A 25,529-nucleotide genomic window follows, 5' to 3' on the forward strand; every position below is an offset into this window, starting at 1 on the left:
GGAATGAGATGTTGTTTAAGGTCCCTTCCAACCCAAACCATTCTACGTCTCCCTTCAAGCAGAGCCCCAGGAAAAGTGCCCAGTGCTGCTGCTGTGTGCGCAGAGCACAGCTGGGGTTACGTGGGATGCAGTTCTTCAGGGCATTATTTTGTTTTGCCACCAGACTGTGGCCCATCCCCGATCCTTCCCCAGGGGAGCAGAGCACTCATCCCTTCTCCCTGGCAGGGGCAGGAGGTGCAGTTACCCTCAGGACACAGATCCCCAGGGCTGGGGCAGGGACATCCCAGGGTTTTGGGGTGCAGATCCCAGAGATTTGGGGTGTACCATGCCTTGGACTGGCCTTCCCCACCTTGCCCCTGTCCCAGGGGGCTCTGGCAGCAGCTGAGGGGATGCAGCCAGGGAAGGGGGTGGGGGGGGAACTCCCCATCTCCCTTATCAGAGAATCCCAGAATGGTGTGGGTTGGAAGGGGACCCTGATGATCATCCAGTTTCCACAACTTACTATAGGATGCTTTTAAGTGGTTCCCATCCAAGGCTTGGAGGAAGCAACTCCAACATCCCTGCTGCAGAAAAAGGCAATAGCTGTTGTATTCCCCTGGCACAGAAAGTCATCCTTGGGATTTGCTGCCACTACCGAAACTGTGTTAACCCAGTCTGTGGGAATACCTGGGAAAGTCAGCCAAGGGAGAACCCCGTGGGAAGGCCTGCAGCAAGGAATATCAGGCAGGATGACCTGTTTAGGGACCATTTGACCAAACTGGACATAACCAGGTTCCTGAGACCTGACGGGATGTCCCTGTGAGCACGGAGGAGCTGGAATGTCACTGCAAAGCCCATTTCAGTCATCTGGGAAAGGTCAAGGCCGGCAGGAGAGGCTCCTGATGACAGGGAGAACGTGAAGGCCACTTCTCCCTTCAGGGAGGATCAGGGACACACAGACCTGGTTGGGCTCACTGGAGCTTCTTCCCCCTCCTTTGTGGCACACTGTCAATCCTAACCACTTGCAGTGTCATTCCTCATTGCTGTTATCCCTACAAGAGTGCCACAAGGAAATGTTACAACTGTGGCTCGTGCAGAACCTTCCTCCAGCCCACGTCCCTCACTGGCTCCGCAGGGCAGCATCCACAAGCACTAAAAATCCAGGAATTGAGTCCAAAAGCTCCTAATAAATTTCCAGTGCAATTAACAACAGTGGAAGAGGTCTCAGGAAAGAAACATTCCCAAAGAACTCTGCTAGAAGGACAACCCCAGGCAGCCCGACCCCAAACAATTCATCTGCACACGGATGTTCCATCACACACCAGGAAAAATGACCAGAACTACCAGTTCTTTAAGTAGTTTTATAAAAGTATTTGACTTATGGAGATACTGTTACAGTTACCTGAGTATTTGAAATTACAATGCAAGGAAATATCGACAATGAATTTCAGTACAGTATTTTACAATCCAGTGCTGCTGATCCCAGTTTCTTCACGAGTTCACTAGAGCACATATACACAAACAGTGAATCTTGGAGAAAATTAAAAGACACCACAAAAAGGGGGCTGGAGATACCAATGTAACTGAGTTGAAAATACAAATCCAGTGCAGCATGTAATAAAATGCAAAACCAAAAAAAAAAACCTATTAAAAATTAAACAAGCATTTTTTTTGTTTTATTTTTCTCAGAATAATTAAAAAAAGCTTTTTATTTTTAAACACACGCAACTGGATTAAAAAAACCCCAAACTTCCATACTAGGTCAGATGAAGACATGATGTATTTACTGTGCATGTCATTAGTATATGAACAGTTCCTGAGCTACCCAAAACAATAAGGCTTTGTTAATTCTCAGCATTTCATTTTCTCACATCACTCTCATGAGGGAAAATTCTAAATAAAAGTTCTTTTAGTACTTGATAATTAGGATCAGTTGACAATTGCATATAAACATGTTTGTAACATACTCTGACTTTATGCAGCTCAGGTTGCTAAATCAGTTGAAGTAGTGGGAGACAAATTCATTAATCTCTGCTGAAAATCTCACTTGTGAATCCAATCCACACTAACCTGTTATCTGGGACATTGGCTGCTCTGGGCTCATCCCTGTATTGCTTCACCAGATCCCCAGAAAGAACTGAAAAGTGCACCACTGGCTCATATTAATTCCTTTTTTTTCAACACAACATGCTGTAAGAATTTACAGATTTGTTAGTATTCACAAGTCAAATGCCTGAGGAATCTGAACTTGTGTCTTCAGAAATATTGCCAATTTAACACTGTGAAGTTGCTTTAAGCTTTCTATATTTTGGCCAAATCTAATGTTTTATTCATGTTTTATTTTTCCTCTCTCAATGAATTCTTTATTTGCAATATTTTTAAATCATATCTGGTGCTTGGGATATCCAGCCCCCTTCCTCCCATCCTGGTACAGCAGAAAAGACATATAAACATGCCATTTAAATTAAAAGAAACAATGGAATAAGTGGAATCCCGGACATCAAAAATATATACAAGCAGGTATGTTTTTCCTGAACTAAACATTTCAACCATAAAAATATTCAACAGCCAAACCCTATAGAACTAGGGCTAAGGCTATTTCAATTATAACTATTCTTTATTTTAAAAATATAGGGCTGACAGCCTTTTGGGTGATATTTATACATGAACAATAGTTCTAGGTTCCCTACATGAATCGTAAAGCAATATGCAGAACATAGACTATTTTTCATAGCTTAATCTTGCATTATCTTGCTTAGTTTACTCTCTCTTGTAAATATGTTAGATAACTACATTTCATCATAAGAATTAATATAAACAGAAAATATATATAAGGCTTTTTTTCTCCTCATGAGCTGTATAATGTAATACAACCAAATGTTGAAGTTGGCAATTTTCCTCCCAGTCAGACCATGAAGGTGAGTTCTCACCATCACGAAACTTTAAATGAGGGCATTTCTGTATCACCAGCAACCCTCCCCGGGCCTTTCTTTGAACATGCCTGACAACAGCTATTCACTCCAGCCCCACCCTCCTGCCTTCCCAGAGCATTTACCACTTAGCCCTGACACGCTCCTGAAGTCAGTTAAAACCTGTAGTGCCTTGGTTCTTCTCAGACCCCAAGCAGTTTTTCCCTCTTGCAGTTTAGATGGATGGGACAGCAGGAAAGAAATATTCTTTTCCAGACTGGAAGTTCCGTTTTACACTTTCCCACTGTCCTGTTTGAGCTCTGTTATCTAGAACAGTCTTCAAAGCAGCTCCTGCCACACTGCTCTGAACTGCAGACGTGCTTTAATATGTGCTACATGTTATTTCAAGTGTCACATCTCACTGTGGCTACAGCTCATCTCACTGGCATCTGCCTTTGGGCAGGGAAAGGGCTGACCAGACTCAAAAAGTGCATTCAGTCTAAAGAAGCAGTAAAATGCAACATGTTCTTTAAACCAGAAAAGAATTGAATATTAAGAGATTCTAAAAGGATGCTGTTAATCCAACAGGAACTCACTACAAAAGTTACTAGTTGTAAGAAGCTGAGGGTGAATTAGCCTAGACACCTTCCCAAAAACTTTAGTTTCAAACTTTATCGAGCTATTTACTGGTGCTCCAGCATTTCAGAAACCTGTAATGCATGCCTGAACCTCCTAATCCTCTTGGCCTCAGCCAGTCTCACACATCAGTTCTTCCGCAGAGATGATGAGTGGGATCCTTTTCTGAATCCAGTTGTTTTGTGCCTCTTCCTGAGAACCCAACGAACTCTTCGGAGCAAACTGACTGCAACATGTAGGAAAAACACCGAGGACAATGTCCATTAACACTGCTGACAAACATCAGCCTGCAAACAGGGACCTCAAGGCAATCAGTGCAATCCCAGGTGGGCTTGTCTTTTGCAAAACAAGTGAAGTACCACAGTGTTAATATTGATTTCAGAGTTAAAATGTGTTACACAGCAAGAGATCAGAATCCTTCGGAGGGCACAGAGCAGTTCCAGCAACTTTGGGCAGGTGTCTGTTTTGCTGACAGGAGCAGGGTGGGGATAAACCAAAGCCAAGCTATGCCCTGGATTTGTGCCACAGTTTGACATCCCCTTAACAGCAGCTTGAGTCCAGCTGGCACGTGAGCAGACTCCAGGTGGGGAAAAACAGTCTGGCCACACTTGAGTTAGAAAAAGGAGCTTAAGGAACGGGAGCTGCTCACAGCACAGAGGTGGATCCAGGCTGGCTGGCTCTGACACTGCTGTGGAGAGGGCTCAGGATGCTGCTGCAGCATTGCAGCTACCAATGAACTTCCCAGTGCACCAGTAGCAAAAAATGCTACTAAAAAGGAAAGACAAAACTATTGTTAAAAATCTGTCAGTCATTAAGGACACATTCTAATTAATGAATGGTAAAACAAAGCAGAGCCCAAAGCTGTATTAAACCTCTACTTCGGTCATTAGTCACTTGTAGCCATTATCTGATTGCTCATTTGATTTCTGAAGGTGCTCAGTAGAAATCCAGAGTTAATGTGGATAACCTCAGGATAACATCCATTTATTTACACATTAGTATTGTTAAATAAATCCAAGTCAAGTCTACTTTACAATGAAGTGTGCAACAAGCAGAAGAAGTGAAGAACATACATCGTGTGGAGTTCTCATTCTTCAAGGTGCAAATTTTTGCTACTCTTGCCCAAATCCTTCTGTTTCTTCAATTGCAAACAACAGCTTTTCCTTCAACTGCTCATAATTCTTATATGGTGGAAGGTCTAAGCGATTGAAACTGAAAATAAAGAAAAAAACTTACGTACTGACAAAGAATTCAACAGTCACAAAAAATCCGTTATGAAAACAGGTTAATTTTTGCTGTGCAGATGGATACTGGGATTTATACCCTGTGAAAAGCTGACTATTGACATAAATTTATGTACTTCTGAGAGCAGAGTGCTTGAACAGTGATAGTTTTCACTAACCCTTCCTACCTGGTTAACTAGAGTCATATTCAGATTTGAAATTTTAAATTTGTGTGGTTTTACTAACTGGTAAAACCTGAGGAAATGAGTAGAAGTGACCTTTTCCCTAAGGAAGACTGTGTGAATGTGGCTCCTTCACTAAGAAGACATGGAGTGCAGTAATAACAAACTTCTTTAAACAGTACTGTTAATTAATCTAAGTGTTCAGTAACACACAAATCCATGGACTTTGCAATGGAATCTACTCCATGCTGTAAGAGTTTTCCAGAAGATCAGCTATTATTCAACAACACAGTTTATTGGTGTAAGTTGTGTTTGCTTTTACAGAGTTCCAGTCATTTCAGTATATTACCCATTTACTAAAATCTCCAAGTAGGTTGTGGTCAGTAAAAACCAGAGCAATAGTGATATTCTGGGTTTTTATGTACTCACCAGGTATGACTTCTAGGTAACCAGTTTTCCTTTCCAACTTTTTCAATACAAAATTTTTGGGGTCCGTTGCTCCCTGTAACAAATTCCAATAGACAAGGCATAGGTCTGGTTACCTTTGTATTACTATATGATACTATATAATACACCTGGACTAGGCAAGGCTTAAACAAAGAAAAGATCACCCTTACTTGCACAGAAAAATGTCTCATTATACAGCTCTGCCTGGATCAAAATTATGCATGTGGTAAAATGCATCAATTGAAGTGATTTTGAAGCTTAATACATCTCTTTTGCCATTATAGCTCAAGTATGTGTAGGGCTTACAAAACAGCATTCATTATAAAATTCACTTAAAATGTCCACAAATATATAATTTGGTTCTTTTAAAAAGTATCTGCTGCATTAGAGGGGTTATTAATACATACCCATGAGGTCAGCAAATCCTCCCACTGGCAATCTGCATGTTCCAGTCACAAACTGCAAGAGTCTCATTCTTTTCTCATTATCTATTTCTTTCACAAACTGAAAAACAGTAATTGAAACAAACAGTTGGGGATAGGTTTGATACTCAGATAATCACATCATAATCACCCACAGACAAACAAGTGCCACAGCTGGATCAGCAGTAACAGTTTATTTTTGCACTCTCCAGATGTGTTCAGGGTTCTGTGCCCTGAGCTGTAGTTGTGCTCTGTGACTTCTGCTGGTCTGACAAGAAACCAAAGTCTGCAAACCTGCCAGAACCACACGATCTGCCTGCTGGTCCTGGTGTAGTGCCTGTAGATGGTGTGTCTCTGCCAGTCATTCAGATCTATTTCTTGCATTCCACAGAGAAGCACCTTTGGGGGGGAAAAAAAGGAAATACATGTATGAGTACAAGTTTTCACTTTCCTTTTGTGACCTCCCACATAGCAAAGCAGCACACGAGCTGCACCCACCCTGAGCAGCACCTGCAATAACAGTACACTTGTTTTTGATTTTAAACTTTATCTGAAACTTCTACACAAAAATATTGACTGCTCATGAAGTTTATTTGGAGAGGCTACAAAATAAAAAGCATCTCTGCCATAAGTAACTGATTGCAGTTTCAGGAAGGAATCCTTCCCTGTGAGGGTGGGGAGGCCCTGGCACAGGTTGCCCAGAGAAGCTGTGGCTGCCCCTGGATCCCTGGAAGTGTCCAAGGCCAGGTTGGATGGTGCTTGGACCAACCTGGGACAGTGGAAGGTGTCCCTGCCCATGGCAAGGGGTGGGACAAGATGAGCTTTAAGGTCCCTCCAACCCAAACTCCTCTGTGATTTTACACAGACAATTCAAGCCAGAACAGTTTATCTTTGCCCAGCCATAAAATTCTCCACTAGGGACAGGATGTTTTGTTTTGATGTTTTTGTTTTTTAAATGCTTCAGAAATTGTGATTTTGAGAGATCAAACCCATCTAGAGCCAAGTCCAATCTATAAGCAAGCGTTCATTGCATATCTGGCTTTATCTCCCCTTCTGCCAGGTTACTCATTCTTTGAAAACAGCCAAATCAAATTGCTCAGGATTACAAAAGCAACTCAGTAAGAAATTTCTGCTGACAGAATCTTGGCCTTTAGAAACATCTACGTAGGTTGCTAAGAGGCAAGTTCAGGAAAACACACCAATCTAATACTACTCCATAAAGTTTCCTCCATAAAACAGAGGTGTCAGCTTTAGTGAGCTCTGCTCTTCACATGTACTGACTGCAGTTAAGAGTATTTCATGTGTAATGAGCTGGATCCAGCAATAGCCAAACAATCCTTTACCTCCAGTTCCTTTGCATCAAAATACTGCAAATACTGTTGTGGCAGAATTTCATTGAAGCCTTCAAAGAAAGCCTGTGTCTGCTCCTCAACACCTCGGGAAAGTCTCCACTCTGCTACTAGCCTGGAAAAGAAGACACAGAAGGGTAATTTAAATGGCCAGTGCTAACCCAAGTCCTCATCTTTGTCTGTTTTGAGATGAAATGTAAGCTAAGTTAAAAAAAATACAGAAAGTCTGGAAAGTTCTGGGGATAGAGCATTGTATAATTTCATTAGTAACCTTTACTCTGTGCAAAGGATTTCATTTGCTCTTTCAGTTAAACCTGAAGTGTCCAACTATTCTCCTACAGAAGCATTTTACACTCAAAGAGGAGGCAGCATCTCTTCACTGATTACCTCCATGAGAGCACAGCAGTCCTGAGGTATTTGAAGACAGTTCAAATGCAGAGCTGATTTTGTCCAATATTCTCCCCAGAAATCTCAGTCATGATCCATGACAAGGTAAAAACCAAGTCAAGCTGTACTGGGAAAGAGCAAGCAGGACTGCTGGCTTACCAGAATGACTGTTCCTTTGGAAGTTCCATATTTGTTTCTGTTAAGGATAAAATTTTGCTCTGTGGCAGAAACTCCACTCTCCATTAATAAAAGGGTGAAAAGCAGACAGGAGACTCAAAGAACCTGAACCCAAGGAGAAGCAGATATTATACTAAATCCAAGCCTAACCTGTCAGGAGCACTGGAGCCTAAAGGAGAGGTGGCTATTTCTTATTTCAGTCCTAGAAACTTGGGGGATTTAAAGCAGATAAAGAGCAACACAAAAGAAAGTGAGTGAAACTGGAATCTGAGCTCTCCCTACAAACTAGAAGAGAGTTTCTACAAACTTTGTAGTTCCTACAAACTAGAAGGGAATGATTTTCTGCAGATCCTCCCTCCTGCCAAATGCCAGTGTGTTTCCTCTGCAAACACCACCTTTCCTGTGAATCCCTAAGTGACACAGATTCCTCATGTGATGAAAACAGAATCCACTCCCTTCTCCCTCCCCCTGCCCGTGGAAAAAGCCTTCCAGAACACATCATAACAAACAGGAAAACTCTCCTGTGACTCAGTTTAGTTTGTGCCTGCAATGTGTGATTTTTTTTGCAAGCACATCCTCCAAGCCTGTGTGTTGAAGTTCACACCTTAAATCAGAGCTTCTCGACTGCTGCACACTGAGGAAGGAGGGGATGTCTAGGGACAAAGCAGGTCACTGTTCACAATTGTATTACTTAATTGCTCTTAGGTTCCTTCTCTCCTAAACTATTGCTTTAAAACATTCTGGTACTGCAAATATAATTCTTCATTTATGAGAATACAATTTATGAGATCATTCATATAACACTGTCCTGTTACAATTAGACTGTGACATCAGTTCAGATAAAACTAGATGGAATTGCAACTATTTTTTAAAAATATGAATCATCACGAAAGCATCCAGAAATGATCTTAAAAAAAACCCAAACCAAACCACTGGCTGGGTAGAGTATCAGCAGGCTCTGAAGCAATATAATTACAGTAATTAACATGTGCAGAGCTTTCATGAAATACCTGACATTCATATTTGTTGTGATGGTGTTCTGCTAAACTTAAATATCTCTAGAAAAAGTGGACTTTCTTCTAACCACAGTCTTTGGGAAAAGATGATTTTAGAAATTTATTTCTATCAATATTCCTCTTTCAAACATGAGATCCAAACAAGTGTCACTTTTTGCCAACATCAGCAATTACTCAGAGGCAAAAATTTCAGCAATGCTTCAAGTGACACAGATGGTCTTTTGAAACTTAAGAAAGAAAATGACAGAAAGAGTGTTTGAAAGTGTTCACTTATTCTTACCTGATGTAGTCTTCTTTGTTTTCTTCTGTGACCAGAATGTTGCTACCATTTGGCTTCAAATCATGGCTTTTGATTTCACCTAATATTTCTTTATCAACAGAGAAAAACATTTCCAAGCCACACTCTTCAATGTCATTCTCTCTGTAAGGAAAAAAGTATAATTTTAAATAACTGTGTTGAGACCTTGTATGCAATAAAGGAGATGAGCATGAAGAACCTAAAGATAAAAGGTGTGGAGCACATGATAATTATGGCTTTGCAAGAAGTCCTGACTCATTTTGCCAATGTGTACACATGAATTGTACTCCTGATTGGAAACTTCTGATCAGCACAACTCTCAAATTCGCCTGATCTGAGGAATGTCTATGGAATAGAAGCTTCTCAAGCAATGCTATTTTTGCAGATTCCATGGCATGACTGCCCCTTCTCTCAGCTAATGCAGGGACTGTGTTCAAAGGCAGCTGTCACTGACAGGTAACAGCAGGTGAGAAGCCACTTTTCATGGTCAATGAATCATCTCTTAACTGCAGCCTTTTTATGGCACTGTTTTGTAAACATATACTACAGTGTCCCAAACTCTTAAGTTAATTAAGTACAAATAGTGTTAAAGAGGAATTCTCCAAGAAATTTCAACACAGGAACAATCTGAAGCCAAAACTAACTCTCTTCTCTTTATAGGCATTAATAGCCAGAAGGGTAACAGGTACAACACTAATTTCTATGTTGATACATGTTTCTGTGAAGAACTGCCTGCATATGCAGAGGTTTTGATGAGCATTTTTCTCTGAAATAAAGTGCAAATTCAAGATATTTGTCCTGAACTGTAACACACAAATGTCAGTCTTGAAAACATGGCTGTGGTTTATTGAGCCCCGTGGTGCAACTGTCTGAACTTCATCTTTCCAAAATACTGCAGGAAACCTGGGGGGAGGAGGGAAGGCTTCAGATGGATGGATGATGACAAAATCACCCCTTCCTTTGAAAAGAAGAGAAACCTGCTGTAGCTCACTTTGTGCACAGAGGTTTGACAGGTGACTTCTAAAGGTCCTCTACCAAACTCAGTGATTCTGTGAGTCTTCCAAACTGTGTCAAGGAACTCAAAGCTACTGAAAGCTTCCTGCAGAGTTATAAAATTTGCTTTTCTGGTGAGGAAAAAAATGATGTCTGCCCTGACAGATGTGATTCTTTTCCCCTACAAATGTGCAGTCCCTTCCTCAGAGCAGCAGGGTCAGCTGCTCTGCAGCTGGGTCTGTACTGAGGGCTCCGTGTGTCCCCTCTCAGAGCTCTGAAGGTTTTCCTCCAATTTTCACATCCTTAAGTGTTTTTTTGAAAGGGCAAAGCCCTTCCTGGACTCCAGTCTAGAAGATTTTCATCACTACAGAAATTGCTTTGAATTAAAGTGAAGACACTTTAACAGCACATACATGGAGTACAGAACATACTGCTCTGAAAATCAAATCAAAATCCCTAGTTCAATTCTTAAACAGATCACACAGCTGCTTTCTCCCCTCCTCATTATTCAAGGTAATGCTTCCAAGATTCAGTACTACAGGAGATGAAAATCCTGGGTTTTATATTTAGTTGTGCATTTCAAAAACCAATCTATCCTCACCTTTTATGAATTTCTCAAAGCGTGTTTAACACTACTCTGGCTTTGTATGGTTCTTAAGTAAAATGTTTTATGTCTCTAGTGACAAGAAAGACTAATTTTTCTGCTAAATTGCTTTTACTGGATCAGAAGCAAAAAAAGAAAAATTAACTGAATTTGTCTTTTTCCCTTCTAAATTATTTTTTAACTGCTGGGAAAGGAAAATCGCTTCTGTTACAGAAACAAATGGTGAACATCAGCCATGGACTGTCATCCTGGCATCCTCCTATTACAAAATCAGTAGAGAATTACAATGCTTTGGATCTAAGGGGTTTTAAAAATGATTTCTTAAAATATTTATAATACATAATTCCAAAATAATAATGGCCTAGAAATTCCACATCCCTTTTACTTGCTGCTCTCTGGAGAGGAATCTGCAAAGGAGTGGAGAAGGAGGACTCCAAAAGAGTATGGACAGACAGGTATGTGGCTGACCATGCAGACATGACAGGCTGCATGTAGGAATGCTCTGGAATCATTAAACTTGGAGCAAAAAACCCAGGACAGCTAGAAAAATACATGAGCATTAACTTCCTTAAAGCATTAAATCTTCAATACTAACCTTAAAGTCAAAAGATTTACATGGTAGTAAATAATAAACTACATTTGTTAACTTCATGTTACTCTAGCACTAAACTTTTTGTTTTCTAACTAAATCAGGTACTAGAGAAACATTAAATGGATTTTTGCTGATTTCTTTTAATCAGTTATCTGAAAAGTTTCACAGAAATTTACTGAAGCCTCTTTATTTGTAACAATAAAGTTCAAGACTCCACATCTGTTTGTCCAACTAGAATTACTAAAAACCAGCAAAAATGGACCCCAAGATGCTGCACAGAACAGTCAATGAACCAGAAAGGCTTTTGCATTAACAAATTATTCTTTGTGTATCTAAAGTTCCAGTAGAAATTCCATTCTGCTCTGCAATGAGAGATTATACTTCTCAGTGGGGTTTTTAGTAATAAATTTACACCTCCTTCTTGATATAAGTGAAAATCAAAAACATTGTATTGCTATTTCAAGAACAAAATCAAGTCAAACTCACTTTACCCAGATGAGAGAGTTGTAAAACTCTGGGTCAACAGATTCTAAATCCTTGAGTCCTACTGCCTTGTTTAGGATCCGTTTATAGAATGGCAGAGAGAAACCAGTGTCAATGAACTTCCCGTGGAACAAAGCCTGCAAAACACAAAACCAGACAAAATAATGCAAAGGATGACTGAATACCAAATATGACAACATTCTGTACTCTGTACCCACGAAATCTGACAGCCAAAGAATTAAACCCACATGGATATCGTGACTGCTAATATGCTGAATTAGCTGAGTTACATACAAGCACCTGATAAGAATTTCAGCTCAAAAATGAACTGTTTAATTGTCCATTTATAATGGCACAATATTTGTTTATAGGAACATTACAGGAGAGAGTCCCTTTCTGCTTCAGAACCTACCATGGCAATGAACCTGCCGATGAATCGGAAGTACTTGAGGTGGTCTGGGTTGATGTAGGAGGCTGGGTTTATCTGTAAGCAGTAATTATCCTTCCCTGCATATTCAAACAGGCAATACATGGGGTTCAAAACCTCGTGTGACAATAGAAAGAACCATTCCCTGAAATCACACAAACAATAAAAACACATTTCAACATAATGACACAGCAGAAATGACTGTAGGTAACTTGTGTTGACTCAGGACCTGTTGGCACAGCCCTTCCCCAGGGAGCAGCCAGCCCACTGACACCCAAGGAAACTACAGTAAACTACAAATTGAAATGCAAAGCTACAATGATACACAACTGACAGTGGTTTGGATAAAACACATCCTTGTCTAAATGAGCACATTACTGATCTAAACATTCAGGCTTTGGGAAATGCTCATTAACATATGAACTTCTCAGTTCCATTCCACTGAAGACTTTGGACTTAAACGTAGATTTCTGTTCACTTTTTCAGTCAACTCTACTCTGAGATTAACAGTTATGCCAAAGGCTCATTGTAGTTCAGTGAACTGCATCTCTTTAATCACTGAGATGATTAAAGTCATTCCTAATGCAAACTGAAAATCATTTAATACAGACATGCAAACCCATCTTCCAGCACCGCCTTCCTCAGATGTTCCGAGGAAAGATAGGGAATAAACTTCAGTACTGTTGGGAAAGCACTGCAGTTTGAAATATCTCCTTTGGGGATGCCTTCACACCATCACTTGCAGAACAAGCTGTTATTTGCCATTTCAGTGTAGTTACCTTGCAACACCTCCATAATCTAAACCTTCTTCACCAGGGAAAATAACCCACAAACGTCTCCGGAGATCCTGAGGGCTGAAGCTCATTATCTTAGTAAAAGAAAAACAATCAGTTCTTTTTAAGAAAACAACTAAAAGCACTGGCTAGAATTATTACTATTGGCTAACAATTTAATAATTTGGAAAAATTTTAACGGGGCCTTAGGTCTAGAGACATTAACAAAAATTTTGCAACTATTAATCTAAATAGAATTAACAATTTTTGCTTTAACTACTCACTTCAAGACCCATAACACCCAGACTAAGTTCCACTTAATGTACTTTGCCACACTGCCCATGCTAATGTAACATATTGTGAGGAAGAGTGTGCCAAACATAAGCACAACATGAAACCTTCCTGAGAATGGGGAGCTGCTCTGCCCCAGTGCTCCCCTCAAAATTAACTCTGTTTGAAAGCATTCTGAAGAAAAACTTAAAAAAACAAAACACCTTCTCTGTTAGATGAATCAGTCTAGTGCCAGAACTTCATGATTTAGCATGATCTTTTAATATATCAGCCTAACTTAAGTTAGTATTTTTCAGTCGGTCTCATTTAAAATAACATTAGCAAGACATTAAAGGATCAAGAATATGTGACAAATTTAAATTACTCCATTTCTCATGCCCACTATACCATGTTTTAACACAATACCTGCTGAAAGGAGTCCTCAAATAATGTTTTCCTGCTCACTGTGATCTTTATGTGCTGTGGCATTGCCAGTTGCTGAAAGAAAATTTTTTAGAGGTGAAGTGTACAGTCACTTAAAGTTTCCAATACTGAGTTTGGACTGTTATTTGTGGTATATATTAAAAGGCACAGTTGAATTTCATTAATCCACATAAAATAAACCCAGTAATCAAGATATCTGAATCGTAATTTACTCCAAGAACAAATTGCTACCACCCAGGTTGCCCAGAGAAGCTGTGGTGTCCCATCCCTGGAAGTGTCCAAGGCCAGGTTGGACGGGGCTTGGAGCAACCTGGGCTGGTGGGAGGTGTCCCTGCCCATGGCAGGGGGTTCAGTGAGGTGTGTTTTAAGGTCCCTTTCAGCCCAAACCATTCTGGAATTCTATTAACACAAAACTGGAAAATTTAGGTTATAGTGCACAGAATCCAAAGTGAGAAATTAGGCTGGTCTCTCCACTATTTTCAAAGGATAATTCACTGACTCTTGAAAGCTGGAATATTTAAACTGACTGGAATATTTAAACCAGGACTGACACACTGGAATTTGGAATTATGTTGGAGCACACTAACATGCCCCACAGTATATTCTTCAGTGCTTAGACGTGCCTGCTGTGTGTCAAATGCCCTGCATTTTCTACCAGAAGTATTTCTACAGAAAGAAGATCTTGTATTAACCATAAATTACTGTGCCTCCATATATTCCTGTATTAACAGCAGAAAGAAAACACTATTCAGAAACCCACCACTTCAAAAGAAGCAGTGAAATTGAGCTTTTCCTTTATTCTAAAGGAATTTTAAAGTCATAGCTTACCTTGCTTTAAAGCTTCCACGAGTTTACACAAGTCCTGTATTTACTCCTTCCTAATTTAACTCATCCTTAAGCTTAAAGGAGTTTGATTGTGTGTATTTGCAAGGCATTGAAGCATTTAAAGCAAGTAAGCACAACCCAAAAATGCAAGAAATCCCAAGAAATGGATCCATACCTGACACCAGAACCTGAAATAATGGACCTTGGCCTTGAAGTCACGCACATAGGCAATCTGGGGCCCGTTGTCTCTGGAACCAAAAGGAGGGGGGAAATGCATTTCAGAGGTGTTTTTGTAAGCAAAGTAAAAGCCTGCAAATGTATTAGTTATACAGCTGTATGCCTCAGTTGGCTATCTAGTTGGGACATTCTTAGTCACAATTTTTGATTTTGGGGTGTAATTTTCTTGGTTTTAAATTAAAAAAAAAATACATAAATCTTCCTTTGTCAATTGTGAAATGCACACATTGTATGTTTTAAACAATATCTAAATTTTACCTGTAAAAAAGTCTATAACAATAAGGATGTGATGACATTCAGTTAATTTAAGTTGGGAGTTAAATATCGGTTTTAACTTTACTCCTAAAAAAAAAAAATATCAAAGAAAGAAAGGGTGGAGTGTATTTTTAAAGAGAAAGACTAGTAGGTGTAAGGAAAGGATTTGGTCATCAACAGGACAGATGCAGCTCCTGCATTACCCTCAAATCTCACACACTACTTGTCAAGAAGGATTCTAAGCATTCAGAACTCTGCCTTCTCCAGGGAGTTATCATCAGTGCATGGAAAAGCCCAGATAATTAAGAAGCATTGCTACATGTAAAACTTTCTGCCTAGAAATGTAGTAAGAGGAAAAAAATAAACCTTTCAAAAATGATGTGTGCTAAACTTGACTTTTGAAAGCTTGGTATAAAGTTAAAGCCACTTACAGAGCAGACTTGCCCGTGCGGGGATCTATGTACGTGGTGGTTCTTCGGTTGTGATCCACAAAGTAGGGAATTCCATCCACAGTAAATCGCATTTCCCAGCCCTCTGGTAAGGGTTTCTCATTTAACTGACTATGGACACAAGAAAAAACATGGTAACACATCAACTTACAGTCAGTTGAACAATACCTGAGACAGTAAAAATTCTGGCAGGTCTAGAAAACCTACAGATTGAGAAACTTCCCATTCAATATTTATGCTGCCTTTTTTTACCCTCTTCAATTTGCAGTCAGCTCTCAATTAGACCAAAGTGACTGCTGAAGTAAACATTAGCTCATTTGGTTGCACTACATGAAATAAAGGCAAAAAGAAACTTAAGGGGAAAATGTAAGCCAGGTGCCATTGTTTCCTCCACAAACCACAGAATTTTATCTTCTAACTATTATGTTTTTACTCCAAAAGTGACACTGTTTTAATAAGTGGTTTTTGGTATCTTATGTATAATGACAGCAGCCAAAAATGTGTTTCAGAATGACAAAATTAAAAGAAAATGTAAATACTGATTGTGTATAATTTTTTGACAACTTCCAACTCAATTTTGGTATAAACAAAATGTATTTGGAAGATCTGAGTAGGGTCCCTGCAAAGTGCTCCACAGTGACTTCCCTCCACAAGCAGGGAACTGTGTAGGTCCATGGACCTGACTGTGCATCCTAAACATTGGGTTGTTGGGTTGCTTTAAGAACAACAGTGTTCTCCAGAGTCAGCTGCTGCAGAGGTAACTGGGAAGGAAAAGTTATCCCTGGATATAGCTATTATCCCTCACACACACTAGGCTATTCCCCTTCCCCTTGAAGGACAGATGGAGTTGCTTCACCAAATGGAATTTTTCAGCTCAAAGAGGAGTTAGGATTGAACAGTTCACCCTCAGCTTCCTGCCTCCATTCCTTACCTCAAAGACTCTGAATGGCAGAGCCCAAAATAAACAGAATTCCAGTGCTTTTTCTCTGTGTCTTTTTTTTCCCCCTCCTTTTTTAAAAAGGTGTGAGAAGGGGTGCTGCAGTTTCTTAGGTTTGTCTTCATTCTGTCTCTTACCCAGGTTGGATGGGGCTTGGAGCAACCTGGTCTAGGGGAAGGTGTCCCTGCCCGTGGCAGGGGGTGGAATGAGATGAGCTTTAAGGTTCCTTCCACCCCCAGTTGGTTCTATGATTCTGTGACTGTCTAGGAAACAAGCAAAGTCTTACTCAGGACTCTGCACTATCCCATCACCATACAAGAGAAATCTCTCCCTCCTCCAACAACAAAAATGCTGAGACATATGGGATTACTTATAGAAAGAGCAAAAGGTCCTTCTGGGGAATAAGTTTATTGCTGGTGACAAAGACTTCCCTGCTAATTGTAGTATTACTAAGTGACACTAAGTAATACTGTGACAGCTTCCATTTTGGTTAATACCTTTTACCTTTCTCATGAGCTGTCTGACATTTGTGTGGCACAGTCCATGCCTCCCCTGTGGGCAGCACTTCCCACCTCCCAGTCCCACTACTTTGCTACATTTTCATTCCAGACTTATACGAAGATCCAAGTGATTTCTCACCCCTGACTCCTGGGATCTTCCCACTGAGTGATCCGTGTGTTGTGATTGACAAAATACACTCGGCCATTGCTGTCAGTTCTCTTCTCTGAAAAGATGCAGAGGGAAAAAATGTCAGTACCACTTCACATATTGCTGAGACTACATCAAATAATATCACCAGGCCCTGCCATAGGTTTCTCTGCACCTCCTCTGATCCAACATCTTTTCACTGTCATTGACCTTATTCCTTATTATGTTATGTATTTTTCAGTTGCAGGAAAAGTTAAGTGGAAAAAAGGACAAGTGTGAGCTGTTTTGTCCACAGGAAATTCCAGCTGCATCGAATACTGTGATGTTCCTGACAAGCAACACAGACAGCAAACAGAACAGGGAACAGATGTAGACACAAGTATCAAGACAGTACAAGGGCCTCATGTCCAAATTAGAGCAGGGAATGAAAAATGGTCAATGCAGTTTCCAAGAAACCCTGTTTATATTTTCTCTCATATAGATTAAAGCATGCCCATAGTTCAACAAAGCTTAGGAGAAATGCTCCAGCTTGCTCTTCTGTACCATTCTGCAGCTCATGCCATTTTTATTTAGTGTTGCATGAGAAACAAGTTATAAAAATGAGAAAAATCTGACTACCACAGGTCAAAAGCTTCAGTTTCCAAGAGAAGTCTGGAAGTAGATACTTGTCCATGGAATTATGCTATAACAGAATTCCACATGATGTGGAAACTCAGTTTTGCCATTGCCTGGACAATGTCAGCCCAAAGACCTTCCTTTGAAATGCTATATTGGTAATGTACCTCAGCATAAGTGTGGGGAACAACAGTTTTATGGCATGAAATTGCATCAATACCAGGACTAAAAATCCAAATAGTTCTGTTTGAAAGGCAGATGAGCCAAAAACCCAGCTCCAACTCTGCCAAGTAATTACTTGCTTTAAAATTCCACAATTGAGAGCTTTGCTTGTGTATCATAAAACTTGAATTCTTTTATCTACTTGACAGTCACGCCAGAAATTAGTTTTACATTTTCATTTTGGACTATACCTCACCCAAATTTATATTAATTGTAAATTCTCAACCCTGTAAAGTACAAGAACAGGGAGAGGGGCAAGCCAAGAAGTGTTTAGTTGTCATTATAAAAAACATTTTCAGACCAACAAAACTCTCCAAGAATTGGCTTGGAGAGGGAATTTGGCAGTTTGCTTTAGAGAGGATTTGGAGCCTCTTTTAGCAGGAACAGGATAGTGGGGGGGGATCCTGCCCAAAACAAGGCATAAAAAGATGACAGTGTGAAAGAAACTATTATGCTCATTACAGGGAGTAAACCAAAATACTTTACAGTTTCTAATCTACTTTGAAATGGCATATCCTCGTCAGGACTCTGTTTTAACAGCACATTTGACTAGATCTAATTTTAAAATATTTTTAATCCAGATTTTAATTTTTAAAACTAGCCTAGAACAGCTGACAAATAATTTGGCAGAAGTATGCTTTAATGTTTAATTACATTGCATTACAAACCACTTTCAAGTCAGCCTTACCCCATCCATGTGGCAGAGGGCCAAGAGGATCAAACTCTTTGTTCTGTGTGGATGAAAAGTCCTGGTTCTGCAAGTCACACAAACAAATGAGGCATTAATGACTAGTCATTTGCTTTCCAGATGTTCTGCCATAGCCATCCTGAACTACTGAATTAAATGCATTTTTGTTAACATTACACATAAGCAAAGATGCCAATAATTTCTTTTTCTCCCCAGAGAAGATCTATTTTACCGACCCTTGGTATGCTTAATTAACTACAGTGCCAAGAAATAATTATTCTTTGTTTGGTGGCCCTGCCTACGCAGAAGGAAATTAGTACAGTAGCACCCAAAACAATCAGAAAGCAAATCACTTCACTCCTGCAGTCAGTACAGATCTCCCTACCACCATTTAGGGGCTCCACTTTATTCTCACACTTACAGCAAATTCACAACCTTCACCACTCCTGATAAACGGGCAGCATGAGTTGCAGTGATCTAATGTCTGCTATTCATCAGAGGCAAACAATGGATTTGAAATTCTGGAAGGATTGTTTTCAATTTCCCTGCTTTCCTAACAACATTCACTGTGCATGGCTCATTTTACCCAGAGCAGAAATGTATGGCCTGTGAGCTTGTTTACCTCCCAGGTGTCTGCCCAAGGCAATACAAGATACCACACAAATAAATCAGCTTCCTACTCAGCTGCAGTTTGATTTGAATCAAAGGCTTTATTGATACCATTTTTATCACAGAACACCACTTGTATTCAACTGACAACTAAACCCCACTCCACTGCATGTGTAATGTCACTTAGTTCATGTCACCACAAGGACATGAACCAGTGTTACAGTGAGCCCTCCCTGCCACAGCACACACACAGACACTGTATGGGATAAAGAACAAACCATACCAAAGTCTGGTGTCTTTGTGGGGGAAGGTCACCCACAAACATGCCCAAACCCCAAACCACCCTAACCCTGCTGGTGGTGCCTGTAGTCCTTACCCCATAGATAAACCTCTGGTTGAACTGCTGCATGGCTCCCTGGAGTTGGCTGCGCTGCAGCTGCCACTGCTCGTAGTTGCGGACGGACTCCAGCGTCGGCCGCTGCCACGTCGTCGTCCTGGTGAAGTGGTCGACGTAATAAATCCTGCCCATGTTGTCAACCCGGCGCTCCCAGCTTGGGCAAAAAAAAAAAATCACAGGCCACGGTTGTGAATAGCAGCAGTTTAAGGGCTCAGGGGCACTCTGAGGGCAACAGGCAGGGTGGGGAGGGAATAAAAAGCACGGGCTCAGCAGCAGCTTTTCCCCCTGGACCCTCCGCTAAAATGATGTAAGAGTTGAAGTTTTAGGAGAGTCACTTTTATTTGTTGCATACTATAAAAAGTCAGACTCATTCTGTTTTCTCTACTTTTAGAGTTGCTGGAAATAGCTTTTAAGAGCTGCCCAAACCCCAGCCATACTGTGTTGGTATCACTGCAGTCAGTCATCCCACCCAGCCCATAACACAAGTCTATGGTTTCTCCTAAAGACACAGCAAAACCCCTGGCAGTTTGGGCTGTTCAATGTAAGACTCCCTCACACTCTGATTTGGCAGAAAAGGAAGGTTTTGGCATTGGGTTTGGTGTATTGTTTGATTTTGTGTTGAGTTTCTTTCTAATTTTCAGTTCATGTGAAATCGGTACTATTTACAAAACCTGAAAGAAAACATAACATTCTGAGTAAGTTTAAGTAATACAGTAGTTGATCCTCTCAAAGAGTTCAAAATATTTTGAAATATGACAGGTGGGTTCCCTTTATGAGACTGTCTGCCAGTTTTTGTTCTTTAATAACATGCTCTTTCCCATTCCACATTTTTACTTTGTAATACTGTCTGTCTAGTGTGTGAACCACCTGAGGATGAATGAAGTGCAACAGAATAGCTCTTGTGCCTTTCTTACATTTTTTAAGAAACATAGAACAACTGTGAACTAAAACAGCCAGTGGGCTGTTCTGCTGCCAGGAACTAGAAAGACCTAATAACCAAAGTTGGTTTCTATGTGCATAGTAAATGAGCAGCTGGGAACACTGAGACAAGATCAAAGGCCTGTGAACAGTAACCTCAGGATAAGAGGCAACCAAGAGCATTCCTGCTCAAGCTGATAGTTACCTCAATCCCAAAATACTTTTCTGTGGGTTTGGTTCTCTTTTACACTTGGGGGTGTCTACTGTCTTTAACTGAAATCCACTTTTCAGTCAGTAAAGATGCACTTGCTTAACCTTTGACAGGAATTCAGACATTCAGCCCTTCTCCATACCATGCACTCCTCAGAGACAACCTGGAGCCATCATTTGCACTGGGTTCACATTTCCATTTACCAACACGCTGTCTAGCTTTAGTAAACTGTCAGGCAATTTGTTCCTGAAAACCCCAGAGATATTCCAGATGATCATATGGTTGATCCTGGCTCACCTGGGAGGAAGAGGCTCTGGCCGATCCCACGTTGTTCTTTTTTCAACATGATCTACATAGTAGACTCGACCGTGCTGGTCTACTCTTTGCTCCCAACTGAAAACAGATCAAATATTTTAATATTCCTCCAGGTCAAACTACTCCAACCATTCCTCTACAGCACAGAGATGAGAAACATCTGTTTTCATAAAATGCTTCTCTCTAAATAAAATGCTTGTGACTAACACCTGGCTCACGAGGTGCACCAGAAGTGCTACAGTGTTCATATTAACAGTGATTCTGTGGCAACTAAAATAAAAAAAACCCCAAAAATTCTACATGACTTTTTGGGAAACTGAAGCTAAAATTTATGTCTAAGTGCATAATTTTAGCAAAGTTTTGTATTCAGTATCAAGTGTATTAATAATCTGTTGAACAGAACCACTTTTAGATCATAATCCCCTTTTAGAGTAGCATTAATTCAATAAATCCTAAAAAATATGCACATTTTGCAGTGATCACATATATGCAGAGTTCACCATAAGGGCACTGCTCACATTTTCTGCCTATGCAGCATTTGGGATAATGACTTACCCCTGTATTTGCATTGCATGTAACAGCACAGGGAAAAAAAGAACATGCTAATTTGCCATTTCTGTTGAAATCAAAATGATAAAGCAGCAACTGACGTTTCAAGACTGCTTTTATATTGCAGTTATTCTGTGAGGTTATTTAGACCTCTCCTACCTTTTGGTTCAACTGTCTACAAATTAAGGCAGGTACTTCACCAATTCACATCAGGAAGCTTTTGCTTTCCATCACTCAGACTCCAGAAACTTTTACTTATTTTTTTTTTTGAAGTTTAGAATCTAAACGAGAGATTTGAGGTAACAAATCAACCATCTGGTCAATTCCCCATGTGCCTGAAACATAACCACGAGGAGCTGCAGTATGAAATCCAAATCTTCAGGAGACACCACAGAGCAGTACTGGAACAGCAGCTTTTCTTCTACTTATCTGTACCAATATTTTCCTGCCTGATCTCATTCTAATTTGAAGACCACAAGGTACCACACCATTTAAAACCTGTGTTTCACTGACATGGGAACATATGATAAGTATCAAAAATACCTGACAGAGTAATTCTTTTCTTGAATGCTTGAAGACCAACCAGACAAAACAGTTATGAAAACCACCAAAGGATTTTCAGGGGAGATTTTGTCATGCAGTAAAAGGCAGATGTTATCAATGTTTTGTTACACCTACTGTAAGTAAAATACAGCAAAACCAGAAATGTCAGCACTCACACACACACAGAGAGAAAAAAGTCATGAAAGCCATACCCAGGTGGAAGAGGACCTTGGCTGACTGTGGAAAGTGCCTGAGGTGGAGGATTTACTGGCTGGACTTGTCTGGACACCGGAGGAGTGGTGAGGGCAGGAGTGGCAGGAGCTGTGGTCGCAGCTGTTGCCCCCTCAGGGCTCTGCTCTGAAGGAGTGTTGGAGGCTGTTCCTGCCACTGATCCCGCGCTGGCCCCGTCGCTCTCCGTGGATGTGGATGAAGGGCCATTTGCACTCGCTGGGATGTCAGAGACACCAGGGAAAGAAAGGAGAAACCTTCTGACTGACAGTTATCACCAATCCATTGCAGAAATTGTACATCACAAAAGCACACCTGCAAGAACTGCTGTTTCAAAGTGCACACAAAGCCACTGCTTGCAGTTCACACAAAATCTAAAGAGCAGTTCTGTCTCACTGTAAAAATGCCAAGAACTGCCACGAATGGCACAATTTTCATATTTCTGGTAGAATAAATCATATTTACCTTGTTATTTGCATTCTGTAAACATTAAATGATGATAAACAAAAACGTACTTCCTTGCATTGATGAGTTAATTATTTTCCACTTATTATTTGGAATAGTAATTTAAGGGATGATAAGCATAAAATTTTCAGGAAGAGATTTCATACTGCACAAAACAAACTATTGCAATGGGAGGAGAACACATACATTCTTTAAATGTTTTCAGTTTTATCTGTATGCCATTTGGTGGGTGAGGTTAGAAGTTTAATACAAGTCAGGCCTTATTAACTAACTGCACTGGATAATCTTTAAAAGGTATTTACTGTATTGCAGATCCTATCCACACCCAGCATATATCAACTGTAATAATTTGACTACTGAAACAGATTGCAGTGTATGGGGGTAAAGGAGTTACCCCAAAAACAACAACTAACTTTTCAGAACTACTGATCTTCCAGTTTTGTAGTTTTTAAATAAACAGTTTAAAAAAAATCAGCATGGAAGAGTAATGAATGTTTTAAGTGCTGCTAATTAACAGAATTTAACTAGAATCGTAGAAACAAATAACTAGTATTTCAAAAACACAATATTAACAACTTGTGACAGTTCTGTGAGTCCTGCAGTACATTCCCTCTCAGCCTCAGTGGGTGCTTTAGTGCAGTAGTAGAATTGCCCTGTGTTCTCCTGGCCCCAGTTCCACTCTGTGTGGAGATCACTGCAACCACCACGGAGCAGATGCGGAAGCAAGAACTTTTTAGTATTGGAAACCACAATTAAACATGTACCATATATGCAAGCTAAAAAATACTCCTTCAGAAGTTACCTGCCAAAGAATGTCCCATGAAAATGCAGTTAAACCCGAGGAGCACAAGGAGCTGTGCTCACCCCAGGGGTGCAGCCCCAGGTACGTACCGGCCACCGACGGGGGTCTGCGGGGAGTGGGGGGCGGGGGTCTGGCAGGCCTGGGAGGTCTGGCAGGTTTGCAGCTTCCATTGGTGAGTAACGGAGAGTCACTGCCGTTAACAGTCTTGTTTTCACTGGAAGCAGCTTCTTCAGAGCTCTCAAGGCCATTTGAGTTAGTCCTTTTGCAAGAAAAGGCACAAAGAAGTGTCCTAACAGTGCACAGATGACACCAAACTTATAAATCACAGACCGGTTTGGGGTGGGAAGGACCTTAGAGCCCATCTCATTCCAACACCCTGCCATGGGCAGGGACACCTTCCACTTGACCAGGTTGCTCCAAGCCCCATCCAACCTGGCCTTGGACACTTCCAGGGGGGTTGGAATGACATGTGCAAGACACTAGGACACAACAGTCACAACTAAGGGAGGTTCTTACATCCACAATAATTTTAAAGACCTCTGCATCTGTAAAAACATCTGATCTCCTGAGGCACATGAAACCTCAACTAATGGAAAGGTTGTAAAACAGAGGTACATATAACATCTGTCACCAAAATCTCAATACACCTGCCTTTGGGTCCAGGCTTTGGTTTTTGCTGCTCAGCTATTTCTGCCCATAAGTTCCACTTGTCTCTAATGAGATGAGAGGCTGGCTCAGACCTGAGAACAGCCTGTGTGCCTGCACCCCACAGGGCTGGCAGACACTCAGAACACAGAGAGTGTTTCAAATTTTTAGAACTCTCACTTACACATATACAAAATTTACCCCTAAACTCAATTCTTGAACAGGTTGGAGAATTTAGGACTAAGCATTAAAGTTTTGATCAACAGCTACAAATATAAGCTGATCAACTTTACAGGAATTAAGAAACTACACAGCAATACTGACCATTCTATGCTGTTCAGTTATACCTAGCAGAGTATTATTCTGATATATTTGTAGCTCTTTAAGCAGAGTTACAGGTATCTACATACTTATTCTAAAGAATTTTATTTTCAGAATATGCTGAGCAAAATCAACTAAAATTGTACTGGATTTACAGGTCAAGCACATAGGCCATCAGTAATAAAACCAGAGGTTACAGTTTCAGCCCAGTACCTCTAAAATGACATTCCTTTAAATGTACACAAAATAAAAACCAGTAGGTAAGACTAAGTAATTACAAGTCAAACAGGACCAAGTAGAACCATGTACATTTGATCTCAGGATCACTGTCAAACATACTTTTGCTCTATACCAGCTGTGGTGCACGTAATTCCTACCACACCAACCCCCAAGTAAATGACTATGAAAGTGGGTACAAATCATTAGTGGTCTCCAGTCTGTAAGGGCTTTAGCCCAGGTTTTCACCAGGTTTCAGCCATTCACCCTTTTCTTTCACTATATTCCCCTGTAGAAAGTCCCTCTCCCAGTCATTTACATGATCCTTACAAGGGACCTTTAATGACTAACCCCCCAGTTGGTACTAAAACCAAATCACTATTATTATTATTATCCTATTACACACTCAGGTATTCTGAAAACCCAAGCACAGAAACGTTCTTTGGAGCATGAAAAACAAACAGAACAAAAATAAACTTTCATGGGAAGACTTCAGACAACATAGCCAAGGGTACAGTCTACTAAAAAAACCACTGAAATTTAACTTGGCTACTCCAGGTGTCATCCAGTAATGTTGTGTGTCCTGTACAGATCCTTAAAATACTTGTAGTATTGGGAACTAATTCAAGTAACATGGTGCTGGTCACACACTGATCCTGCCAAGCAGCAGGGCTCATAATCCGGTATCGACCTTAAAACACTGTAAGTGCCAGACAGCTTTTGGGATCTTCTTAACAAAGCTAAATATAATTCTGATACCTCCATGCTATAAAGCAAACCTGTGTAAAAATAACCAGTGCCATCAACTTACCAGTGGGTTTTA

General features: G+C 40.4%; 2 protein-coding genes across 2 annotated transcripts in view; both read right to left on the reverse strand.

The window, feature by feature from the left end:
- The window catches only part of DYNLRB1 (dynein light chain roadblock-type 1), a 10,956-nt gene extending 6,287 nt beyond the window's left edge, over nt 1-4,669 (reverse strand). Inside the window, exon 1 of the mRNA XM_029964934.1 lies at nt 4,598-4,669. Within this exon, the coding sequence (XP_029820794.1) occupies nt 4,598-4,615 (18 nt within the window). The 5' untranslated portion in view covers nt 4,616-4,669. The remainder of the gene's footprint in view (nt 1-4,597) is intronic.
- Nucleotides 1,321-25,529, reverse strand: part of ITCH (itchy E3 ubiquitin protein ligase) — a 42,557-nt gene continuing 18,348 nt past the window's right edge. Inside the window, exons 7-25 of the mRNA XM_018085683.2 lie at nt 23,614-23,783; nt 22,242-22,476; nt 20,920-21,015; nt 19,473-19,647; nt 18,488-18,554; nt 16,954-17,038; nt 15,360-15,488; nt 14,612-14,684; nt 13,594-13,665; nt 12,904-12,992; nt 12,110-12,269; nt 11,701-11,834; nt 9,008-9,148; nt 7,142-7,262; nt 6,093-6,197; nt 5,784-5,880; nt 5,359-5,431; nt 4,598-4,736; nt 1,321-4,292 (exon numbers count right to left, since the gene is read on the reverse strand). Coding sequence (XP_017941172.1) covers nt 4,637-4,736; nt 5,359-5,431; nt 5,784-5,880; nt 6,093-6,197; nt 7,142-7,262; nt 9,008-9,148; nt 11,701-11,834; nt 12,110-12,269; nt 12,904-12,992; nt 13,594-13,665; nt 14,612-14,684; nt 15,360-15,488; nt 16,954-17,038; nt 18,488-18,554; nt 19,473-19,647; nt 20,920-21,015; nt 22,242-22,476; nt 23,614-23,783 — 2,122 coding nt within the window. The 3' untranslated portion in view covers nt 1,321-4,292; nt 4,598-4,636. The remainder of the gene's footprint in view (nt 4,293-4,597; nt 4,737-5,358; nt 5,432-5,783; nt 5,881-6,092; nt 6,198-7,141; nt 7,263-9,007; nt 9,149-11,700; nt 11,835-12,109; nt 12,270-12,903; nt 12,993-13,593; nt 13,666-14,611; nt 14,685-15,359; nt 15,489-16,953; nt 17,039-18,487; nt 18,555-19,472; nt 19,648-20,919; nt 21,016-22,241; nt 22,477-23,613; nt 23,784-25,529) is intronic.

This window comes from Manacus vitellinus, unplaced genomic scaffold (genome assembly GCF_001715985.3).
Source record: "Manacus vitellinus isolate BGI_N305 unplaced genomic scaffold, ASM171598v3 scaffold_85_pilon, whole genome shotgun sequence".
Lineage (NCBI taxonomy): Eukaryota > Metazoa > Chordata > Aves > Passeriformes > Pipridae > Manacus > Manacus vitellinus.